The following is a 19555-nucleotide window of genomic DNA, read 5'->3' as shown; positions in this document are numbered from 1 at the left end:
AAGACTACGGGCTAGCCAGATTTTTTTATTATTATTCAAGGATTCTTCCTCTGTTCTAGTATTGCAACCAGGTTTTATGTATGTTTTGAAAATACTAGTTTAAAATATATCTTGCCTTTCTAGTGATAATGATTTCTTGCAATCTTGCATGGACCATTCTACATTTCAGAGCAATTTCTGCATCTCTGATATGCAAAAATGCAGCTTTCGCCAGCTTACATCTTCTTCCAGACTGAGTTGAAAGGGGCACATCAAATAACATCAAGTAAAAGATTTCAACAAGGTACTTTAGTTTTTCAATTTGGACCTCATAAATGATGAAAAACTTGCATGGTCTTTTTTCATGTTTTGTCTTATTATACAGTAAAAGCTCAATTCTCACCTCAAATACTCTGTTTATGTCTGAAGAGAACATTGTAAGAAAAAGCCATATTTAAGAAGAATAGATAGTCACAGCAGCTATTTAAAAAACAGATTATGTTTCATATGATAGGTCTGTACAGAGAGAATATGAGAGAATATGATAGCATTTTTCAAGGGTATTTGAAAGGGTATCGTTATTATTGTTGTTGATACAGTTGTTATTCTATATTGCAAGGTGCTTTCTCACTGGCTAATAGGGAAATCGACCTAATACTAAGAGTTGTTCAACAACCTTGTTTTTCTTTTTGAAGACTGAAGAAGAGAAACATAAATTTTTCTATGCAAACACCAAATCTATTTATTAAATAACACCTATCTTTATCTCCTATTACATTGCAAACAAACAACAGAGGCCACAGGCATTCACAATTCAATTATAATATCAGACCTTCCCTCAGGGCTGATGTTCTTAACTGGGGTTTATTTTGTGGGTAGGGCTTATATTATAAGCATTCTGAAAAATCATGCTAGGGCTTATTTTCTGGTTGGGTCTTATTTTTGGGGAAACACGGTATGTAGGACAGCCCAGGAGGAAGCTAACCACCATACTGCAAGAACATAAGCAAGCATTCAGACTGGGAGACCCAAACTCATTGCAATGAACAAGAACATACATTTATTTTTGCCGTTTCTAAGATTGTTGACTGTGCAGGTACAAAGATAGCGAGGGTAATTATTGAAGCCTGGGAAACAGGCCCCTTGTCAGTCAACAGAAGTGCTGATTTACCACTAGTTTATCAGGTATTTAGGAGCTGAGGGCTTGGCAGCACAAGAAAGCAACAGCCAATTGCCTGCCATCAATCCTCCAATCAACCAATAGGAAGGCACCACATAATTACAAATCATAGAATAACCCAAAGCACATATTCCAGTAAAGAGTACCATAGTTCCCTGAGGAGAGGTTCCAGCTAGAGTCCAAAAGCTCAGATGATTAAATCTCTGGTCCCAGTGACCAACCAGATTGGATCTTGCAACATTATCCTGGGACGTATGTATTTGCCTTCATTCATGCTTTTTATTTACTTCTTCTGACAAATATTTATTCCTTACAATGGTCTACATGTAACCTATTATCTTTCTAGCAGCATTTCCAGATCACAATGTTTCTCCATTTTTTAATCTTTAGTATGAATTCTATTAAAGAAATTCAGTTTGGTGTAGTGATTAAAATGCTGACCTAGAGACTTCCGGTTGATGTCGTGGCAGGAATGGCTGGAAAATAGTGGAGCTCTGCTGGGCTCCAAGAAATGCAGCCAGCAACTGCTTGAGGGGAGACCCTACAGGGTCAAGTGTCCCTGGAGGGTTGGTGAAGAAAGGAGAGGCACTTTGTCTGCAATTTCCTCATTGATCTGAAGAAAGCTCTCCTGAACAGCAACAGGGACAATGGCCATCTTGGTCTGTCACAAGCTGGGACAACCAGGACACTAAGATCTTGTGCTGGAATGGTACATGGACAGAGAAGTGATACTGTGTGAGATAACTTCCAATTTTTATCCCAAAGATTTAACCGATGTTAAAAAATTTAAAAAAACTCCAAATAGTAAGAAAGCGGCAATTGAATTTATGGAGAAAGATTAAAGACAAAAAATTAAAGAGAAAAACTAAAGATTAAAGACTCAGACACAGACACAGAAGAAATATTTAAAGGATGTTTTAAAACACAGAAAGCCTAGACAAAGGCAAACAACATTGTGAAAAGAAATTGCTTTTCTAAACTCTATCTTCAACTCCTCAGAATGGCTGACAGTCAGCTGCTTTGACAATTACACTCTGTTGAATGCTGGAATTGGGAGCAGGGGAGCCATCTACTGGAGGAAGATTACTGCAACGTGGGAAATTTGAGTGAAAGTGATGAAAGGAGAGAAAGCAAACAACACCTAGAAGGTTATTTAACCTTGACTTTATCTTAGTAGGCAATTGGAAATATCTACTGAGCTGTTTGAAGATTTTTAAAGCAACTGAACTATAAATACCGAAAGTATATTGAACCATTCATTGAAAGATGGATTTGAAAGATTTGAGGAAGTCTGGTGGGCCAAGCTGGATTTGATTTACTAACATCATCTGATAAATTATCCTACAAGGCAAAAGAAGAAAAGCAATAGAAAGGGGGGGAAGGGGGGAGAGAAAAAGAAGAAAAGACAAATAAGACTCTAATATTTGGACAATTGGAGAGGTGTAATTTAGAATAGAATAGAATAGAATAGAATAGAATAGAATAGAATAGAATAGAATAGAATAGAATAGAATAGAATAGAATAGAATAGAATTTTTTATTGGCCAAGTGTGATTGGACACACAAGGAATTTGTCTTGGTGCATATGTTCTCAGTGTACATAAAAGAAAAGATACCTTCATCAAGGTACAACATTTACAACACAAATGATGGTCAATATATCAATATAAATCATAAGAATTACCAGCAACAAAGTTACAGTCATACAGTCATAAGTGGAAAAAGATTGGTGATGGGAACGATGAGAAGATTAGTAGTAGTGTAGATTTAGTAAATAGTTTGACAGTGTTGAGGGAATTATTTGTTTAGCAGAGTGATGGCCTTCGGGGAAAAACTGTTCTTGTGTCTGGTTGTTCTGGTGTGCAGTGTTCTATAGCGTTGTTTTGAGGGTAGGAGTTGAAACAGTTTATGTCCAGGATGTGAGGGATCTTTAAATATTTTCACGGCCCTCTTCTTGATTCGTGCAGTATACAGGTCCTCAATGGAAAGCAGGTTGGTAGCAATTATTTTTTCTGCAGTTCTAATTATCCTCTGAAGTCTGTGTCTTTCTTGTTGGGTTGCAGAACCGAACCAGACAGTTATAGAGGTGCAAATGACAGACTCAATAATTCCTCTGTAGAACTGAAACAGCAGCTCCTTGGGCAGTTTGAGCTTACTGAGTTGGCGCAGAAAGAACATTCTTTGTTGTCCTTTTTTGATGATGTTTTTGATGTTAGCTGTCCATTTTAAGTCTTGCGATATGATAGAACCTAGAAATTTGAAGGTTTCTACTGTTGATACTGTGTTGTCTAGTATTGTGAGAGGTGGAAGTATGGAAGGGTTTCTCCTAAAGTCTACCACCATTTCTACGGTTTTGAGTGTTCCAGATTGTTTTGGTTGCACCACAAGGCTAGTTGTTCGACCTCTTGTCTATATGCGGATTCGTCATTGTCTCGAATGAGACCAATCACTGTTGTGTCATCTGGAAACTATAAAGACTTAAAGTATATATTTATAGCTTTCAAGGACTAGAAAGCTAGAGGATTTGGAGGAATAATTCTAGGATTGATAAATTTTATTAATAATTGACTTTTTGTGAGTTTTTTTAGATATTGGAACACTGGAATATTAGAGATATATTGAATAGTTTTTAATATATTAATTTGGTACACAATGATTCAGAAGGAGACAATAAAGTTCTATAAAGAAATTTTAACGATGGATAAAAGTTTTTTTGAATGAGTGACAAAGAATCATAAGGAGATCATGGGATTGTCTAAAGATAAAGAAGTGAGTGTAGAAGATCCTCAACAAATGGTATGAAAAGATGAACAAAATATTCAGAAGATAGATGAGAAATAAGAAGGAGTGATGGAGGAGATAAATCAAAATAAGCTACAAGAAGACAAAAACAATAAAAAGACAATAACAATAAATACTAAGAATCGACAGGTGATTCCTTAAGAGCTTACAATAGTACAGAGGGAAAAAAAGATGACTTCCCAAAAATAATGAAAGGGTTATAGATGGGCATCTAAATTATGCAGCAAAAGGAGATAAGGGGTAAGGCAGAGGGAACATTCAGTCTATGTAAAAATATTAGAACGAAATATAGGATCCCAAGAGAGAAATATTAAAAAATCACCAAAAAGTCAATAAATGATAAAATTCTAAAAAGGCTGAGAGATGACAGATAGAGACATAGTATCTTGTAAATACTGTGATTGTATTGAAAACTAATAGAAACAAATAGAAAGTATAAATTGGGAAAATAGTAACACATATAGATATGTAATTAAATTTATTATAACCATAAGTATACTACGGTTAGGAAGTGGAAGATTGTGATTAGGCATATTTAAATATATTATTATGATTAACAGTGTGCAAAAATATATTGGAATCTATAGCTTTTAAAGACTACAAATTCAGGGGATTCAGAGATATAATACAGAAATGTAATGGATGTTGAAATATATTTTTGGAGAAAGCAATAAAGAATTATAAAGAGAGAATAGTACTGTTAAGTAGTACTGTTAAGATAAAGAGATGAATATGGAAGAAACCCAACAAGTGGGGAAAAAATAAGTACAAATTGGGGGGAAAGTATTATACATATCTAAAAGAATATATAATTATAACAAGCATGTTAAGGTTAGAAGTTGGAAGATAAAAACTATGTATACGTAATAGTATTATTACTGTTAGCACTTTGTAAAAAATTTATTGACCAAGTCATTTACACTGTCTAAAAATATGTTGGTTGTTAAAGGAAAACTGCAAATAAAACATATATAAAAATAATAATAATAATTCTGACCTAGAAAGTGAGTTCTAAACCTCCCTTTGTGGGGAGTCACTCTCTCTTTCAGAACAAGTCACCTTATAGGGTTGTTGTGTTGGGGGAAATAGCAGTATTCAGTTCACCAACTTGAGTTATATATAAACAAAGATGAGAAAAATATACTGATAGTAGTGTGTGCAAATTCACCTGTAGGTAGTCCTTGACCTACAACCATTTGTTTAGTGACCATCTGAAGTTATAACAGCACTGAAAAAGATGACTTATGGCCAGATTTCACACCATCAACCATTGCAGCATCCTCACAGTCAAACTTCAGCCGCTTAGCAATTGCCATGTCCCAGCATCATGTGATCACCATTTTTGACTTTCCCAGCTGGCTTCTGACAAGCAAAGTCAATGGGGAAAGCCAAATTCATTTAACAATTGCATGATTCACTTATTAACAGCAGTGATTCACTTAACAATTGTAGCAAGAACAAAAAAAGGTTGCAAAATGGGACACAATTCATTTAACAACTATCTTACTTAACAATGGAAATTTGGGGCCCAATTGTGGTCGTAAGTCGAGGAGTACCTATATATGCTATTTTTTAATTTATATACCATGCATCCCCAACAAACCAATTGGCTCAAAGCAGTTAACGGAATAGGGTAACAATCAACACCAAAATAAAATAATACTCAAAACTAAATAGAAATAGTTGTGCCATCTTCATTGCCTGCCAAGCCATTACATCATGGTTTTATCTCTGCTCTTAATTAGCTCCTCAAATTCCAGAAAATTCAACAAATAGTTCTTGCAATAGTTCAATACAAGCCAACTATCATGATCTTTTATTAATAATATTAATTTTCAAATGCAAATTCCTCAGTAGTTAATCAAACAATATTTTAAATATTTTTTGCAAACCATTTTGGTTTTCAGGGAAAAGCAAAATAATACACATACATTCAAGTTCCCAACAAACCAACCTCCAAACTCATCCCAAGGATGTATGTAGTTGTACATTAACCACAAATACATTAAACAATAAAAGAAACACTGCACATTATAGTCTTTCTCCCTGCTCAAAATTTAATAATTCATTAAGCATTCAATTTTGCTTTCATACACTTTTTACATCTACGTCATATAACTGACATACTAACATTCTGCAGCTAAATCTTGGCTTACTAATCTATCTATCTATCTATCTATCTATCTATCTATCTATCTATCTATCTATCTATCTATCTATCATCTATCTAGAATAAAATAGAATAGAATAGAATTTTATTGGCCAAGTGTGATTGGACATACAAGGAATTTGTCTTGGTGCATATGCTCTCAGTGTACATAAAAGAAAATATACGTTCATCAAGGTACAACATTTACAACACAATTGATGGCCAATATATCAATATAAATCATAAGGATTGCCAGCAACAAGTTATAGTCATACAGTCATAAGTGGAAAGAGATTGATGATGGGAACTATGAGACAATTAATAGTAGTGCAGATTCAGTAAATAGTCTGACAGTGTTGATGGAATTATTTGTTTAGCAGAGTGATGGCCTATCTATCTATCTATCTATCTATCTATCTATCTATCTATCTATCTATCTATCTATCTATCTATCTATCTATCTATCTAAAAGCCAAATACCACTCACTCTTTGCGAAATCTCCAGAATGGTAAAGTCTACAAACTTGAAATGTGGCACCTATGTTCCTCTTGTCTTCTAGGTGCTCGCTAAGAAAGGATTTTTTGAAATGATCATCAGATCATTAGTATTTCATACAGAGTATTATATTCACACGCTCTGATGCTAAGGATTTAAATGTTCTATTTGTCCTCCCCACCTGAAAGGAGCTCTGTCCTAACTGCCAGTTGCCTTATATTAACACACTCTGATGCTAAGGAACTAAACATTCTACTCCCCCTCCCCACCTGAAAAGAACTCTGTTCCAACTGCCAGTTGCCTTATATTAACATGCTCTGATGCTACCCCTTTGCTAAACTCGGCATAGACGTGGCCAGCATGTGATTCCTCTAGACTGCAGGCTGGGACATTCTACTCCCACTCCCCCTCTGTTCCAACTGCCTTTATTAACATGCTCTGATGCTATAGAGTTACACATTCTACATTAAGTTTCACACTGTAAGTGTCAATTTATCACATCCGATCACATAGTTTCGTAGTGAAGCACGGGCATTCTTCAAAACCTGCTGAAGAACAAGTCTGGTAAGGGACACACAGTATGGACTTTGCAATGCTTGCAATATAATTTATATAGTACTGTTGCACTGGTAACTAACATGAATTTTCTTTTAGTTAATTAGCCTTATTTCTCTTCCCCCTTCAAATACAGTATATTGTTAGTAATTTGCCATAAGCCTTAACCTTCAAGAAGAAAAAAAGCCTTTTCTTTTAGAAACTAGGACTGGCTGAAGTGTTTGATACATTATAAATAAAATACTTTCCTTTTCTGCTGTTCCCAAGCTTCAATGAACAAAGCAAGTATTTGAACACAGTGCTGAGAAAAGCACTGTGAATGTGTCTTTATCAATGCCCATTCTGCCTTTTTTTTCCTTTACAAATGTTTCTTTTACTTTTATTCAGAATACAGTTCTCTTTCCAATTCATATTATTATTGAACATGTAATTTTTCATGATGTAACTGAATAGATGATTTTTCTAATCCAATCAACTTTTACTTTGAAGTATCTTTGTTGTATAAACTATAAAAAGAAATACAAATCTCATGTTTCCTCTCTTGTAAAAGAATTATTTTTTTTATCTTGGAGCATTCTAAATTAATCGTAAATTAAATGGTTTTTTTGTTCCAGTATTTTAACTGGGGCTTAGCATATGGAAGCAGGAACCTAGAGCCACATTGGCTATCATTAGTCTGCTTATCCACTGCTCAATATAAAGTGACACTTGTCTTCCCAAATTTGGCTGTCCTTGATCAGAGTTATGCCAAAATCCTTACAAAATCCTGTCTGGAAGTTGAGTCATGGCAATTGGACTTATAATAATAATAATAATAATATCACTTGTTTCCTTGTTGATTTGAGACATTTTGTTTTCCATCCAAGTAGCTTCTTCAGTCTGAGCAAGTTGGTTAGGAGAATCAGATAGTCATTGGAATGTACCAACTGCCAAAATCCCTTAGCGGTATTCCCCCACCAACCTCATGATTTCTTCCCCAAATAAGCAGCTCAAATCAACAAGAAAATAAGTCCAGTTACCATGTCTCAACATTCAGACAATTGGGTATGTGGATGAATGATAATTTTTATTGACATATTGCCACACATTTTGAGGAAGGCACCCAGAGGTTGGTGCAGGAATACACCTAAGAATTTTAGGACCTGGTACATTCCTACAGCTCTCTGCCTACTCAGATTTCCCTAGCACTTTATTCAGAGTAAAGAAGTTGCCTGAATAGGCAGCAAAATGTCTCAAACCAATATATATATGCGAAATACCACTCATGCATTATCACAAACCGTAAAGCCTACCACTCACGCATTATCGTCGTGAGCTAAAAACATATTTATTCATTCAAGCAGGACTGGCATAAATAGTTGATTTTAAATTGGGGTTTTAGTAATATTTTAAATTTTTAAATCTTTTAAATTATCGGCCGTTTAGTAATAGTTTATTTTAAATTCTTTTAATTGTATATATTCTGTATTTTATTCTGGCTGTACACCGCCCTGAGTACTTCGGGAGAAGGGCGGTATAAAAATCTAATAAAATAAATAAATAAATAAATAAATTATCTCCAGAACTGTAAAGCCTACAAACTTGCAATTTGGCATGTACGTTTCTCTTGGCTTCTAGGTGCTGTTTAAGAAAAGCTTTTTTGAAATGACCATCAGATCATTAGTATTTCTTATATTTTTATTAACACGCTCTGGTGCTAGTTAGACGTTCTACTCCCCCTCCACAGGGGGTGTAAGAACTCTGTTCCAACTGCCACTTGGGCATGGGTGTGGCCAGTGCATGACTCATCCAGCTCACAGGCTGGGAGTTTAGAAATTCTACTCCCCCTCCCCATCTGAAAAACACTCTGATGCTAAGGAGTTAGACCAGCAGTAGTCAACCTGGTCCCTACCGCCCACTAGTGGGTATTCCAGCGTTCATGGTGGGTGGTAGGGGTTTTGTCTGATACTGAAGCACTTTCTGTTATGTATTCATGTTTGTGCCTTTAAATATTTGAGCGGGAAATCAGCACGTTGCTGATTGGACGAAGCCTCCAGTAGAACTGTATAAAAGGAGAGGTTTTTCTCCCAGCCAGTTGCTGGGTTCACCCTATATTAAAGAGCTGTTGTCACTACCCTGGTCTCCAGCCTCGTTACTTCCAGAACTTAACATTGGCGACGAAGGTGGGATCTCGAGGCTAAGGAGAACCAGAACCGAGCTGAAGCACGATAGACCCGAACCCAGCAAACTCAGGGCAGAAAAGCGGAGATGGCCAGTTACACTCCGCCCGCACCATTTGACCCGGCTAAGGAGAAATGGGAGCGTATGACCCGTTTCGAAAGCTTTCTAGAAGCCAACGAACTGCAAGGAGTTCCAGATAACCGAAAAAGGGCTTATTTCTTAAGCCACTGTGGTCCGGAGGTCATTGATATCGCGGAAGCCCTGGCAGAGCCAACGCCGTTGCAGTCGGTGTCATGGCCAACTCTACAGACTTTACTAAAAAACCACTTCGCACCAACGCCGTCCAAATACGTGCGGCGGTTTGAATTCGGAGAGCGAAGGCAGATGGAGGGCGAAACCATCGCCGGTGACTACATGGCCGCCCTAAGAAAAGCGTCCAAGGACTGCGGATACGCGACCTAGACGAGGTGCTCCTCGAGCAACTCATCCGAGGTCAAAGACATCCGTTTGCGGCGGCGGCTGCTAGCAAAGAGCAACCTAACGCTGGCCACCGCTCTGGGCGAAGCCAGAGCACATGAAATGTCCACCCAAGCGGCGGAGACTCTGCAGAAGCCTGTCCCACCAAAGGCGGCGAAGGCAACCCGGTGCACCAGGAGGAGGTTCAGACCGAATCCGGCGGTGAAGATGAGGAAGGGTCTGCCGAACCGAGAAAGCGACAAAGGGGACAGAGAGGAATCACGGAAGCTGCGGTGGTCAACACCAGCGCAACGCTGCAAGTTTAAGGACGCGACCTGCGGTGTGGGAAGAAAGGGCACCTAGCTCAAGTTTGTCGAGCGGCCCAACCTTCCGCCGAAATTCAAATCGACCAATCAGAGCGGAATCGGCAAGGCGACCCGCGATTGGCTCAAACAAAAAGGCGTGATTCCAACCAAACAACTGTGGTCATAGGCGCGCCTCGACCGAGTGGAGAAGAAGATCTTCACCAAGCCAAAATAGAGGGAGTACGGTGCGGCTTGAAGTAGACACGGATCAGCGATCACCATCATGTCCTGGGACACTTTGGCGAAGTCACTGCCGTGTCGAAGCGCCACCTGCAAGCACAACGCTACGAGTCCACGACTACCAGGGAATCGCATCCCTGTTCGAGGACCACCTCCGTCCGAGTCGTACGGTCCACACAAGAAGACCCTGCCCATCACGATCGTCGAAGGAACTCTGCCCAGTCTGTTGGGACTAGACTGGTTTCGTGCCCTGGGCATGGGAGTGACTGGCATCTACAGAAGTGACTGTAACCTGAAAGACATTCTCTTTAACGAGTTCAAGATGTCTTCAAGGACTGCCTGGGCAAGTACAAGGGGACCCCTATTTCCTTCAACTTAGACCCCAGGTAGCCCCCATTAGGCTTAAGGCGAGGAGAGTCCTTTGCCCTAAAACCAAAAATCGATAAGGAGCTGGACAAGCTCATAAATCAGGGATTTTGGTGCCAGTCGATCACGCAAAGTGGAGACGCCAATCGTCACCCCAATAAAGCCGGACGGGTCAATTAGAATTTGCGCTGACTACAAGGCGACGCTTAACAAAGCCTTACAGAAAAGCGCTTACCGGTTCCGTGGTGCAACACTTATTGCACTCTTTGGGGCAAGGGCAAGTCTTTGCAAAGTTAGACTTGGCCCAAGCCTACCAACAACTGCCAGTAGCGCCGCACAGTCAAGCCCAAACGATTGTAACGCACAGGGGGCCTTCAAGTGCACCCGATTGCAATTTGGGGTTAGTGTGGCACCAGGGCTGTTCCAAAACCTAATGGAACGACTACTGCAGGGCTCCCAGGGTAGTTCCCTACTTGATGATGTCCTAATTTCAGGGAAAACATAGAGGAATTGGGAGGCGGTTAAGAAAGGTTTGGGCATTTTCCGGACAGCGGATTAAAAGTTAAGGCAAACAAATGCCAGATAGGGGTCGAATCCGTCGATTTCTTGGGCTACGGATAGACAAGAAAGGAATTCACCCCACTGAGAGCAAGGTTAAGGCAATTAGGAAGGCTCCAGCGCCCAAAAACAAAGCAGAGCTGCAGGCATTCCTGGGATTGGTGAATTTTTACGCGGTCTTTTTAAAGAACAAAGCAACCGTTGCGGAACCGCTGCATAGGCTCTTAGGAAAAAATACTGTTTGGTCTTGGGGAAAGTCGGAAAATAGGGCTTTTGAAGCAGTAAAGAACCTGCTCTCAAGTGATAGCCTGCTCATCCAATATCACAACTCATTACCCCTAGTGCTGGTTTGCGATGCCTCCCCTTATGGGGTGGGGGCTGTACTCAGCCATAGACTTCCAAACGGCACAGAAGCCCCTATAGCTTTTTACTCTAGAACGTTGTCCTCCCCAGAGAGAAACTACAGCCAGCTAGATAAAGAAGCACTAGCCATTGTGTCAGGGGTTAAAAAATTCCACGAATATGTCTTTGGGCGGAATTTTGAAATCGTGACTGACCACAGACCGCTACTAGGATACTGGCTGGCGATCACCAACGCCTGTGGCACTTTCGCCACGACTGACCCGATGGACTATATTCCTAGCCGCTTATTCGTACAAGCTGCAGCATCGACCAGGAAAAGAAGTGGGGCATGCAGACGCGTTAAGCCGATGCCCACTACCAGGGGCAACCGACGACCCCACTCCGGGGACGCCCATTCTACTTATTGACTCTTTGGACTCTGGCCCAGTCACATCTAAGGAAGTGGCTCGGGCATCATACCGGGACATTGTGTTAAGGACTGTACTCGGTTGGGTACAGAGAGGGTGGCCGCTGCGCCCGGGCGAACGGTTCAAAGAATTTGTTAAAAAACGAGATGAGCTCTCGGCTCAAGGGGGGTGCCTGTTATGGGGTGATCGTGTAATAATTCCTGATAAATTAAGGGGAAAGGTATTGGACCTCCTCCACGAGGGTCACCCAGGGATCGTAAGGATGAAGGGGTTAGCTAGAAGCTATGTGTGGTGGCCACTCATGGACGCAGAGATTGCTGAGAGGGTAGGGAAATGCCAGGCTTGCCAAGAGTCCAGACCTCTACCCCCAACGGCCCCAGTCAGGGAATGGGAAAAGCCCCAAGGGCCCTGGTCAAGAATCCACATTGGTTTTGCTGGCCCTTCCACGCCAAACGTTCCTAGTGGTTGTTGATGCATTCTCTAAATGGTTGGAGATCATACTCATGAAATCCACTACGGCCAAGCAGTAATCGCAGCCCTGCGCCACCTATTTGCAACTCACGGGTTGCCGGACACTCTGGTGTCCGACAATGGGCCTCAATTCACGGCAGCCCAGTTTGAAGAATACCTGGCAGAGGAGGGCATCCGACATGCCCTCTCTGCGCCTTTCCACCCTGCGTCGAATGGCCTTGCAGAGCGCTCCGTCCGGAGCGCTAAGGAGGCATTGTCCAGGCTCAAGCCAGGTGACTGGCAAACAAAGATAGACTTTTCCTAGCCGTCCAGCACAGAACCTCAAGCACGGCCACCGAAAAGCCCAGCCGAATTACTAATGGGACGGAAACTCCGATGCCCACTTGACCGCTTGAATCCCATTACACACCAGAGGGTTACAAGGGGAACTAGAAAAGACAAGGAAATGAGCATAGGCGACGGGGTGTGGGCCCGAAACTATGGGGACGGCCCTAGTTGGTTCGCAGGACAAATAATAAAGATAACCGGCCCAAAATCGTACGTGGTAGAGCTACCAGACAACCGAGTGTGGAGGCGCCACATAGATCAGATAAGGAAACGAATAACTGATCAAACCGAACCAAATGAAACAGATCATGACCAATACCAATTTGAATTCACAGCTGACAATGACCCGGGGGAGGCGCAAGACTTAGCTGAGGTCCCAGAGTTCCAGCGACGCCATCAGGTTCGAGGCAAACAGCAGGGACAGTTTCAAAATAATCCAAGGCCGGATGGCCAAGAAAAAGAGTCGGCCAATAATCCGGAGCCCGTTGGCTCAGAGAAAGAGCTGGGAGGAGAAAACAGCCCCTCCGACCAGCTCAAAACACCACCCAGAACTGAACCGCGCAGGTCAGAAAGAACTAGGAGACGCCCAGGTTATTTGCGTGACTACGTCGAAAAATAACATGTAAATAAATATGTAAATAGAGGCAAAGTGTTTTCTGGGAGGGGAGGAGTGTTATGTATTCATGTTTGTGCCTTTAAATATTTGAGCGGGAAATCAGCACGTTGCTGATTGGACGAAGCCTCCAGTAGAACTGTATAAAAGGAGAGGTTTTTCTCCCAGCCAGTTGCTGGGTTCACCCTATATTAAAGAGCTGTTGTCACTACCCTGGTCTCCAGCCTCGTTACTTCCAGAACTTAACACTTTCCTTTTTTTTATTTAATTGACTTTTTAAAAAAATTTCATAGCATTATTTAAAAACATTTTTATTAGGTTTTCATAAAATTCCCTGTGACAATTTAAATTTCTGAAAATATACTATTTGTATCGCCGGTGCATAAGTTTAGTTCATGTTATGTAAGTGAAACTAAATGGCGCTATAGTGCGACCGCAAAGAAAAGAGCCTCGTCCCAGAATAGCTCGCACATCTCCCCCCACACCACCCAACTGTAACAGACAAGCAGAGCTGGTAGCCGGTGCCCCCCCCCAACCCCAATCCACGATGCGTGAGAGGCATGTGCAGACGATGATACACAGCGCATTACTGTGGAACCGATGGACGGTTAGAAAATTTTACTACTAACAGAGATACAAAAGTGGGCGGTAGGTATAAAAAGGTTGATTACCCCTGAGTTAGACTGAGGGAGAGAAGGGGATAAGATAGGAGATGCTTCTGTGGGGCAAGCCTGCGGTAGAGAAGGGGATAGGAGAGGATCAATGGGGCCAGCCTGAGGGAGAGAAGGGGAGAGGAGAGGCTTTGGAGGGAGAAAAGAGGCGATCGTAACTATTCATTAATTTTCAAGCTGTAAGTGTCAATTTATCAAGCCCGATCACATAGTTTCATAGCAGAGCATGGGTATCCAGCTAGTAGGGAAATAAATACAGCTTCCACGACTCAACTTCTAGACAACTCTATCTGGATGACTGAGAATCTTTGTCAATATCTGTCTCTTCCTTTCACTTTTATTTTTGCTATTTGCATTCATCATCATATCAAGATGCAGCCTTCACCCAGACATTAAGCAAGTGGCATAGTATTGACTAAGGAATGTAGTGGCTTAGTGGGTAAGACACTTAGCTTGTCAATCAAAAGGTCGGCAGTTCGAATCCCTAGTGCCGCGTAATGGGGTGAGCTTCCATTACTTGTTCCAGCTTCTGCCAACCTAGCAGTTTCGAAAGCACGTAAAAATGCAAGTAGAAAAAATAGGGACCACCTTTGGTGGGAAGGTAACAGTGTTCCATGCACTTTTGGCATTGAGTCATGCCAGCCACATGACCATGGAGACGTCTTCAGACAGCGCTGGCTCTTTGGCTTTGAAACGGAGATGAGCACCGCCCCCTAGAGTCAGGAATGACTAGCACGTATGTGCGAGGAGAACCTTTACCTTTACCTATAGTATTGACATTCCATAAGCAAACCAGATCAATTTTTTAATATACTGCCACTATCCCTATTTTGCACCATACCATTTTTCTATATTTTCACAGCATTTATGACTTACTTTTCATCAAGATTTTCTTAGACACTAATATTTATAGCATTTATTTCAGCCCCATTCTTATATGTAACACTATCATTCCATCACAATCTCTAAAAGTACTAGAAGGCACTTCCTAAACAAACAAACAAACAAACAAACAAACAAACAAAACATTAAAACAGAACAAAAACCCTAAATCATTTCATTGCTTTTATTTTGAATTCCATTTACTCTGCTGCAGGCTCCTTATTTAGTTATTTCTACAGTTTCAAAGTAATTTTTTATTATTATTTCCACTAAAATTGATTTGTATTTTCAGTTTCCTTTATTCCTAATCCTTCCTTCCTCTCTGACTTACATATTTTTGGCTATATGTATTTATACATTTTCTTTCATATATTTTTTCAACATTTCTTCTTACATAAATTTCTCCCTCATCATCAGCCTCTCTCTCATTATTATTTTATGTAGCATCCTTTTTCAAATTTCCTCTTAACTCCACACATTTCGGAGGCACCCTGCTATGTAATTCTTTTCATTCTGTTCCAAGAAGCTTTTACATCTTCTTTTCTTATATCTACTTTCCATTCATTCTCAAGGGAAATCAATTTATCCTCTAGTACTTTTTCATACAGGATCCTTTAATTTCTTATACTGTAGTCATTTACTTTTCTTCAGTTTTATTTTTTTCCTTTTCTTCCATGTCTATTTTTTCCCTGAGTTACACTCTTGACATTCAGAACTATTTCATATCCAAAACCTCCCATCCTCTCCGATTCTACATTCTTATTTTAGTTTTTTTATCAGACAATCAAGTCAATCATGCTTTTAGCTTAATATTAATTTCTTTGCCATGCATACTCATGAATAAACATATTCATAAACCACACATTCAAAACAAAATACATTTTAAAAATAGATACTTACTAAGCAATCACTATTAGCATTCATTTTTTATTTTCCAAATCACTTATTTTTATATACCCTCTATCTCCACCATATATTTATGGTTTTTAACAAAATATCACACCACACCTCAATCACCTATATTACGTACATAATTTTTCCAAAAACCTCATACTTAGTTTTTCTATTATTACCATTCACTAGAGCATAACACACAACTATCACCAGCTAATGAATTCCTGTTTTCGTAACTATTCATAATAATTGAAGCCAATATCAATTCGTATTTATTGACATACATATTATTGCCTTTTATACCATAATTAAACTACACCTTCACCTCGCTGCATCTACTTAATTTCACAAAATTACATTATTTATTCATATTTATTACATTTTTCTCCTTTCTCTTAGTTCACTAGGGAGCCACAGCAGAGGGATGAAAGAACCACATGCGGCTCCAGAGCTGCAGGTTGCTGACCCCTGTTCTAGATAGTTAAAAGATAATGTGTCTCCATAGCTTGAAGCTACTGACTTGATTGAATAATCCTCATGTGTGTTTTTCCTCTTTTACATCATTTTTAATGTGACAAGCCATCTCAAGACAATAGAATTACTGAGCGGGATTATACTTTGGTTTGTTTTTTGTCTGTCACATCACAGGACAAATTCCAATATTGATGTAGAAATTTAGGAAAAGGAGACATTAACAGAAAGATTTCTATTGCACATACTTGATATCAGCAAATGCTGTCATCTGGAGCTTCAGAAGACCAGCAACTTCCTTTATTAAGTCCAAACCTTTTTCTTCACTCAGTGGGCTGTTGAAAAGAAGCAAGAAAATAGCATTACAAAAATGGATCTCATCAATACATGAGAGGCTAAAAATCCCCAAAGACTTATCACCTTAGTGTGTTAGGTAGGTTGAAAGGCAATGCTTACAGTATTCCTGTCACATAGTGATTGCGATATCAAGGGAAATGGGATCAGGTGCTTTCCCAGGCATGATGAATCACCTGAATTTTCCAGCAATAAGACAAACAATAAGGTGTAAATGGAATTGTTAGGAAGTGTAATGGGTCCAATGATGCAGGGACCGGTTCATCTTGGTCCTCAATAAAAAAATGTAATGCAGTTTAAGAAGAAAGAGAAGAGAAAGGGAAAAACGATGTAGGAGAAAAATGGCAAGATGAAGCTAGTGACAAACAATGGAAGTAAATTGCAAGCCTCTATCAAATGGAGAAGGAAAAATCTACCTCCCCATTCATTAGCTGCTAAATGAATTGCCCAGCAAATGTCAAAAATGTTATAAATTCAAGAATTAAAAAAAAGAGACAGAACCATCTTGCAGGCAGTAATTGAAGAGGAGAGATGCATCTGGTGCTTTGTAAAGATCTTGTGTTCGGACTTTACTGGATATTTTATTTTATTTTTAACAGGACAACGGGATAGCAATATGTTGTCTACAGCATTTTAAATCAACTAAGATTGCAGTACATTTATATAATTCCAGCAATTAAGAAAACAGGGTATTCAAAACACATACATGTATGAAATAATATAGCCTTTTCCACCCATCATACACAATTCACTATAGAAATGCTCATGTTATGTTACAAAATGATGTTTGCAAAAACAGTAGTTTTAATTAGGGGGAAAAAGAAAGAGAAATTAAGCTCAAAGGAATATAGTTCAATTCCCACCCCCCTCCAGTCTTGTGCCTTAGAAATGTGTTGACCATATATTTGGATAAGAATGCAAGGTATGGCAAATAGCAATATTATTACTGTCTGCCATCCAATGCCACTCTAAATTGAGTGGCACACTAAATAAATACATACAAACAAATATAAATAAATAATACATACTGTTAAGTGAGGCAGATGATCTGAATACAGCTCTCCTAAAGCATATGGCTCTCAGGAATTAGAGATTTAGCAACAGTGGGAGATTTCAATTATCTGAATAGCTATTGGAAAACCAACATGAGACTAAGAGTTTCCCAAACTCCTCAGTGGCTTTACTGACTATTTTATTTCCCAGAAAATTTAAGAAGGGACTAGTGATGGGATCTCCTTGATGTGATCAAAATCAATAGGGTAGAATTGGTTAAAAAGGTGAAAGGAAAGAAAATAGGGCCATCATCAAATTTTAGGAGAGAAAAATTTCAATAAGCTTAGGGAAGTTACCAGAGCAGAAATCCTGAAGTGAAACAATTGGGAACATCTCAAAAAGAAGATACTGGAAACGCAATTGGATTCCTTTTTATTAAGAAAAATAATTAGGAGACAACTTAGGAAACCACAAAGGGCTTTCAACTGAGTTAAGAGTTAAAATGTGCGTGTATAGGAAAAGGTAGAGAGAGTATGGCCATCAAGGAACTGGCTGCAATGAGGTGCTACTTGATCACCATCTTCTCCACATCCCCTTTAAGGAGATGTAAATAGCTAGTATCTGCAGGAAAAGAATCAAGCTCTACTGCAGAAGAAACCTGGACTCATAAGAAAAGTAACTACTACAATAACAACAACAACAGGCAAAGGTGCATTTTTTTTCATTTATGTGAAAAATAAAAGAAAAATTATAAAGAGACGATAGGGGCAAAATAGAGTTTCTCCCCCTGTCAGAGTACACACACTGTGACTCTGTGAGACAACCCAGGAGCAATAACATCAAACAGTGGTTTATAATAATAGATAGTGTCTTATCACTACAGAATATATACATACATGTGCGAGGCAAAGGTCAAACAGTCAATCAGCAATTTACAGCACAGAAGCACACACAGGGAGAGAGAGATAGGCCCCAACAGGGCCTCTCTTATAATACAGACTCTTAAAGTGGTAACAGTCACTCCTATTATCTTGTGTTAATTGTTAGGACAAGATAAGTCACATCTAAGATTGTCACAGAATCTTGTAGATATAATCTGCAAGCTCCTTTCAGAAACTTTCAGCCCTTTGAGACAATGCAGTTCAAGAAATCGATATTCCCAGGAAAGCTACTTTATGGGCTGTTGGTTTGAGGTCTGAGCTTGGCAATTTGGTTGCAAACGTTTTTCACCATTCAAGGAGACATCGTCAATGTGTTTCTAATTGTACTAGATAAAATTACTTTATCATTGTAGAATATTAATATTAAACTTGTAGAATATTGATAAAACCTTGAGAGCCTGTCCAAATCCTCACACTTTCTTCCCAAGGCAAGAATTAAATTCTTTGACAAAAATTATGAAGAAGGAGCACAGCTGGATATAGATCCTGACTAGAGGAAAAGGTAGAACTGGGTAGATATAGATTGCTTATCTTGATTTTGATACTAAACAAAAGTCTGAAACAGATTACTAAGTAATCAATTTGTGAACAAATACATTGCTCTGAATATTCCAGCATGAATTTAATAGGTATGAGTTATCTTCTTGTTTGACAGAGTAACCCATTAGGTGACCATAGAAGTATAGTGGACATAATATATTTTGATCACACGATGGGTTACTGTTTTTTATTGGGGTTTTATCTCAAGAGTCACCGAGAATGAGTTGAGTGACCATATAAATTTTCTTAAATAAATAAATACTGCATCCAGTTCTGGACATTTAACTGACAAAATAGAGCAAGTCCAGAGGAAAGCAACCAAGCTGGTAAGGAAAGAAAAAGTCTATAAGAATTGGTTGAAAATACTTGGTACATTTAATCT

General features: G+C 39.3%; 1 protein-coding gene across 1 annotated transcript in view; it reads right to left on the bottom strand.

Annotated features, from left to right (window-relative positions):
- Positions 1 to 19555, bottom strand: part of PTPRN2 (protein tyrosine phosphatase receptor type N2) — a 925005-nt gene that overhangs the window by 567898 nt on the left and 337552 nt on the right. Inside the window, exon 10 of the mRNA XM_058179748.1 lies at positions 16594 to 16680. Coding sequence (XP_058035731.1) covers positions 16594 to 16680 — 87 coding nt within the window. The remainder of the gene's footprint in view (positions 1 to 16593; positions 16681 to 19555) is intronic.

The sequence above is a fragment of the Ahaetulla prasina genome, chromosome 4 (genome assembly GCF_028640845.1).
Source record: "Ahaetulla prasina isolate Xishuangbanna chromosome 4, ASM2864084v1, whole genome shotgun sequence".
Taxonomy (NCBI): Eukaryota; Metazoa; Chordata; class Lepidosauria; order Squamata; family Colubridae; genus Ahaetulla; species Ahaetulla prasina.
Note: the sequence above shows the minus strand (reverse complement) of the source record. Positions and strands in the feature narration are given on the sequence as shown.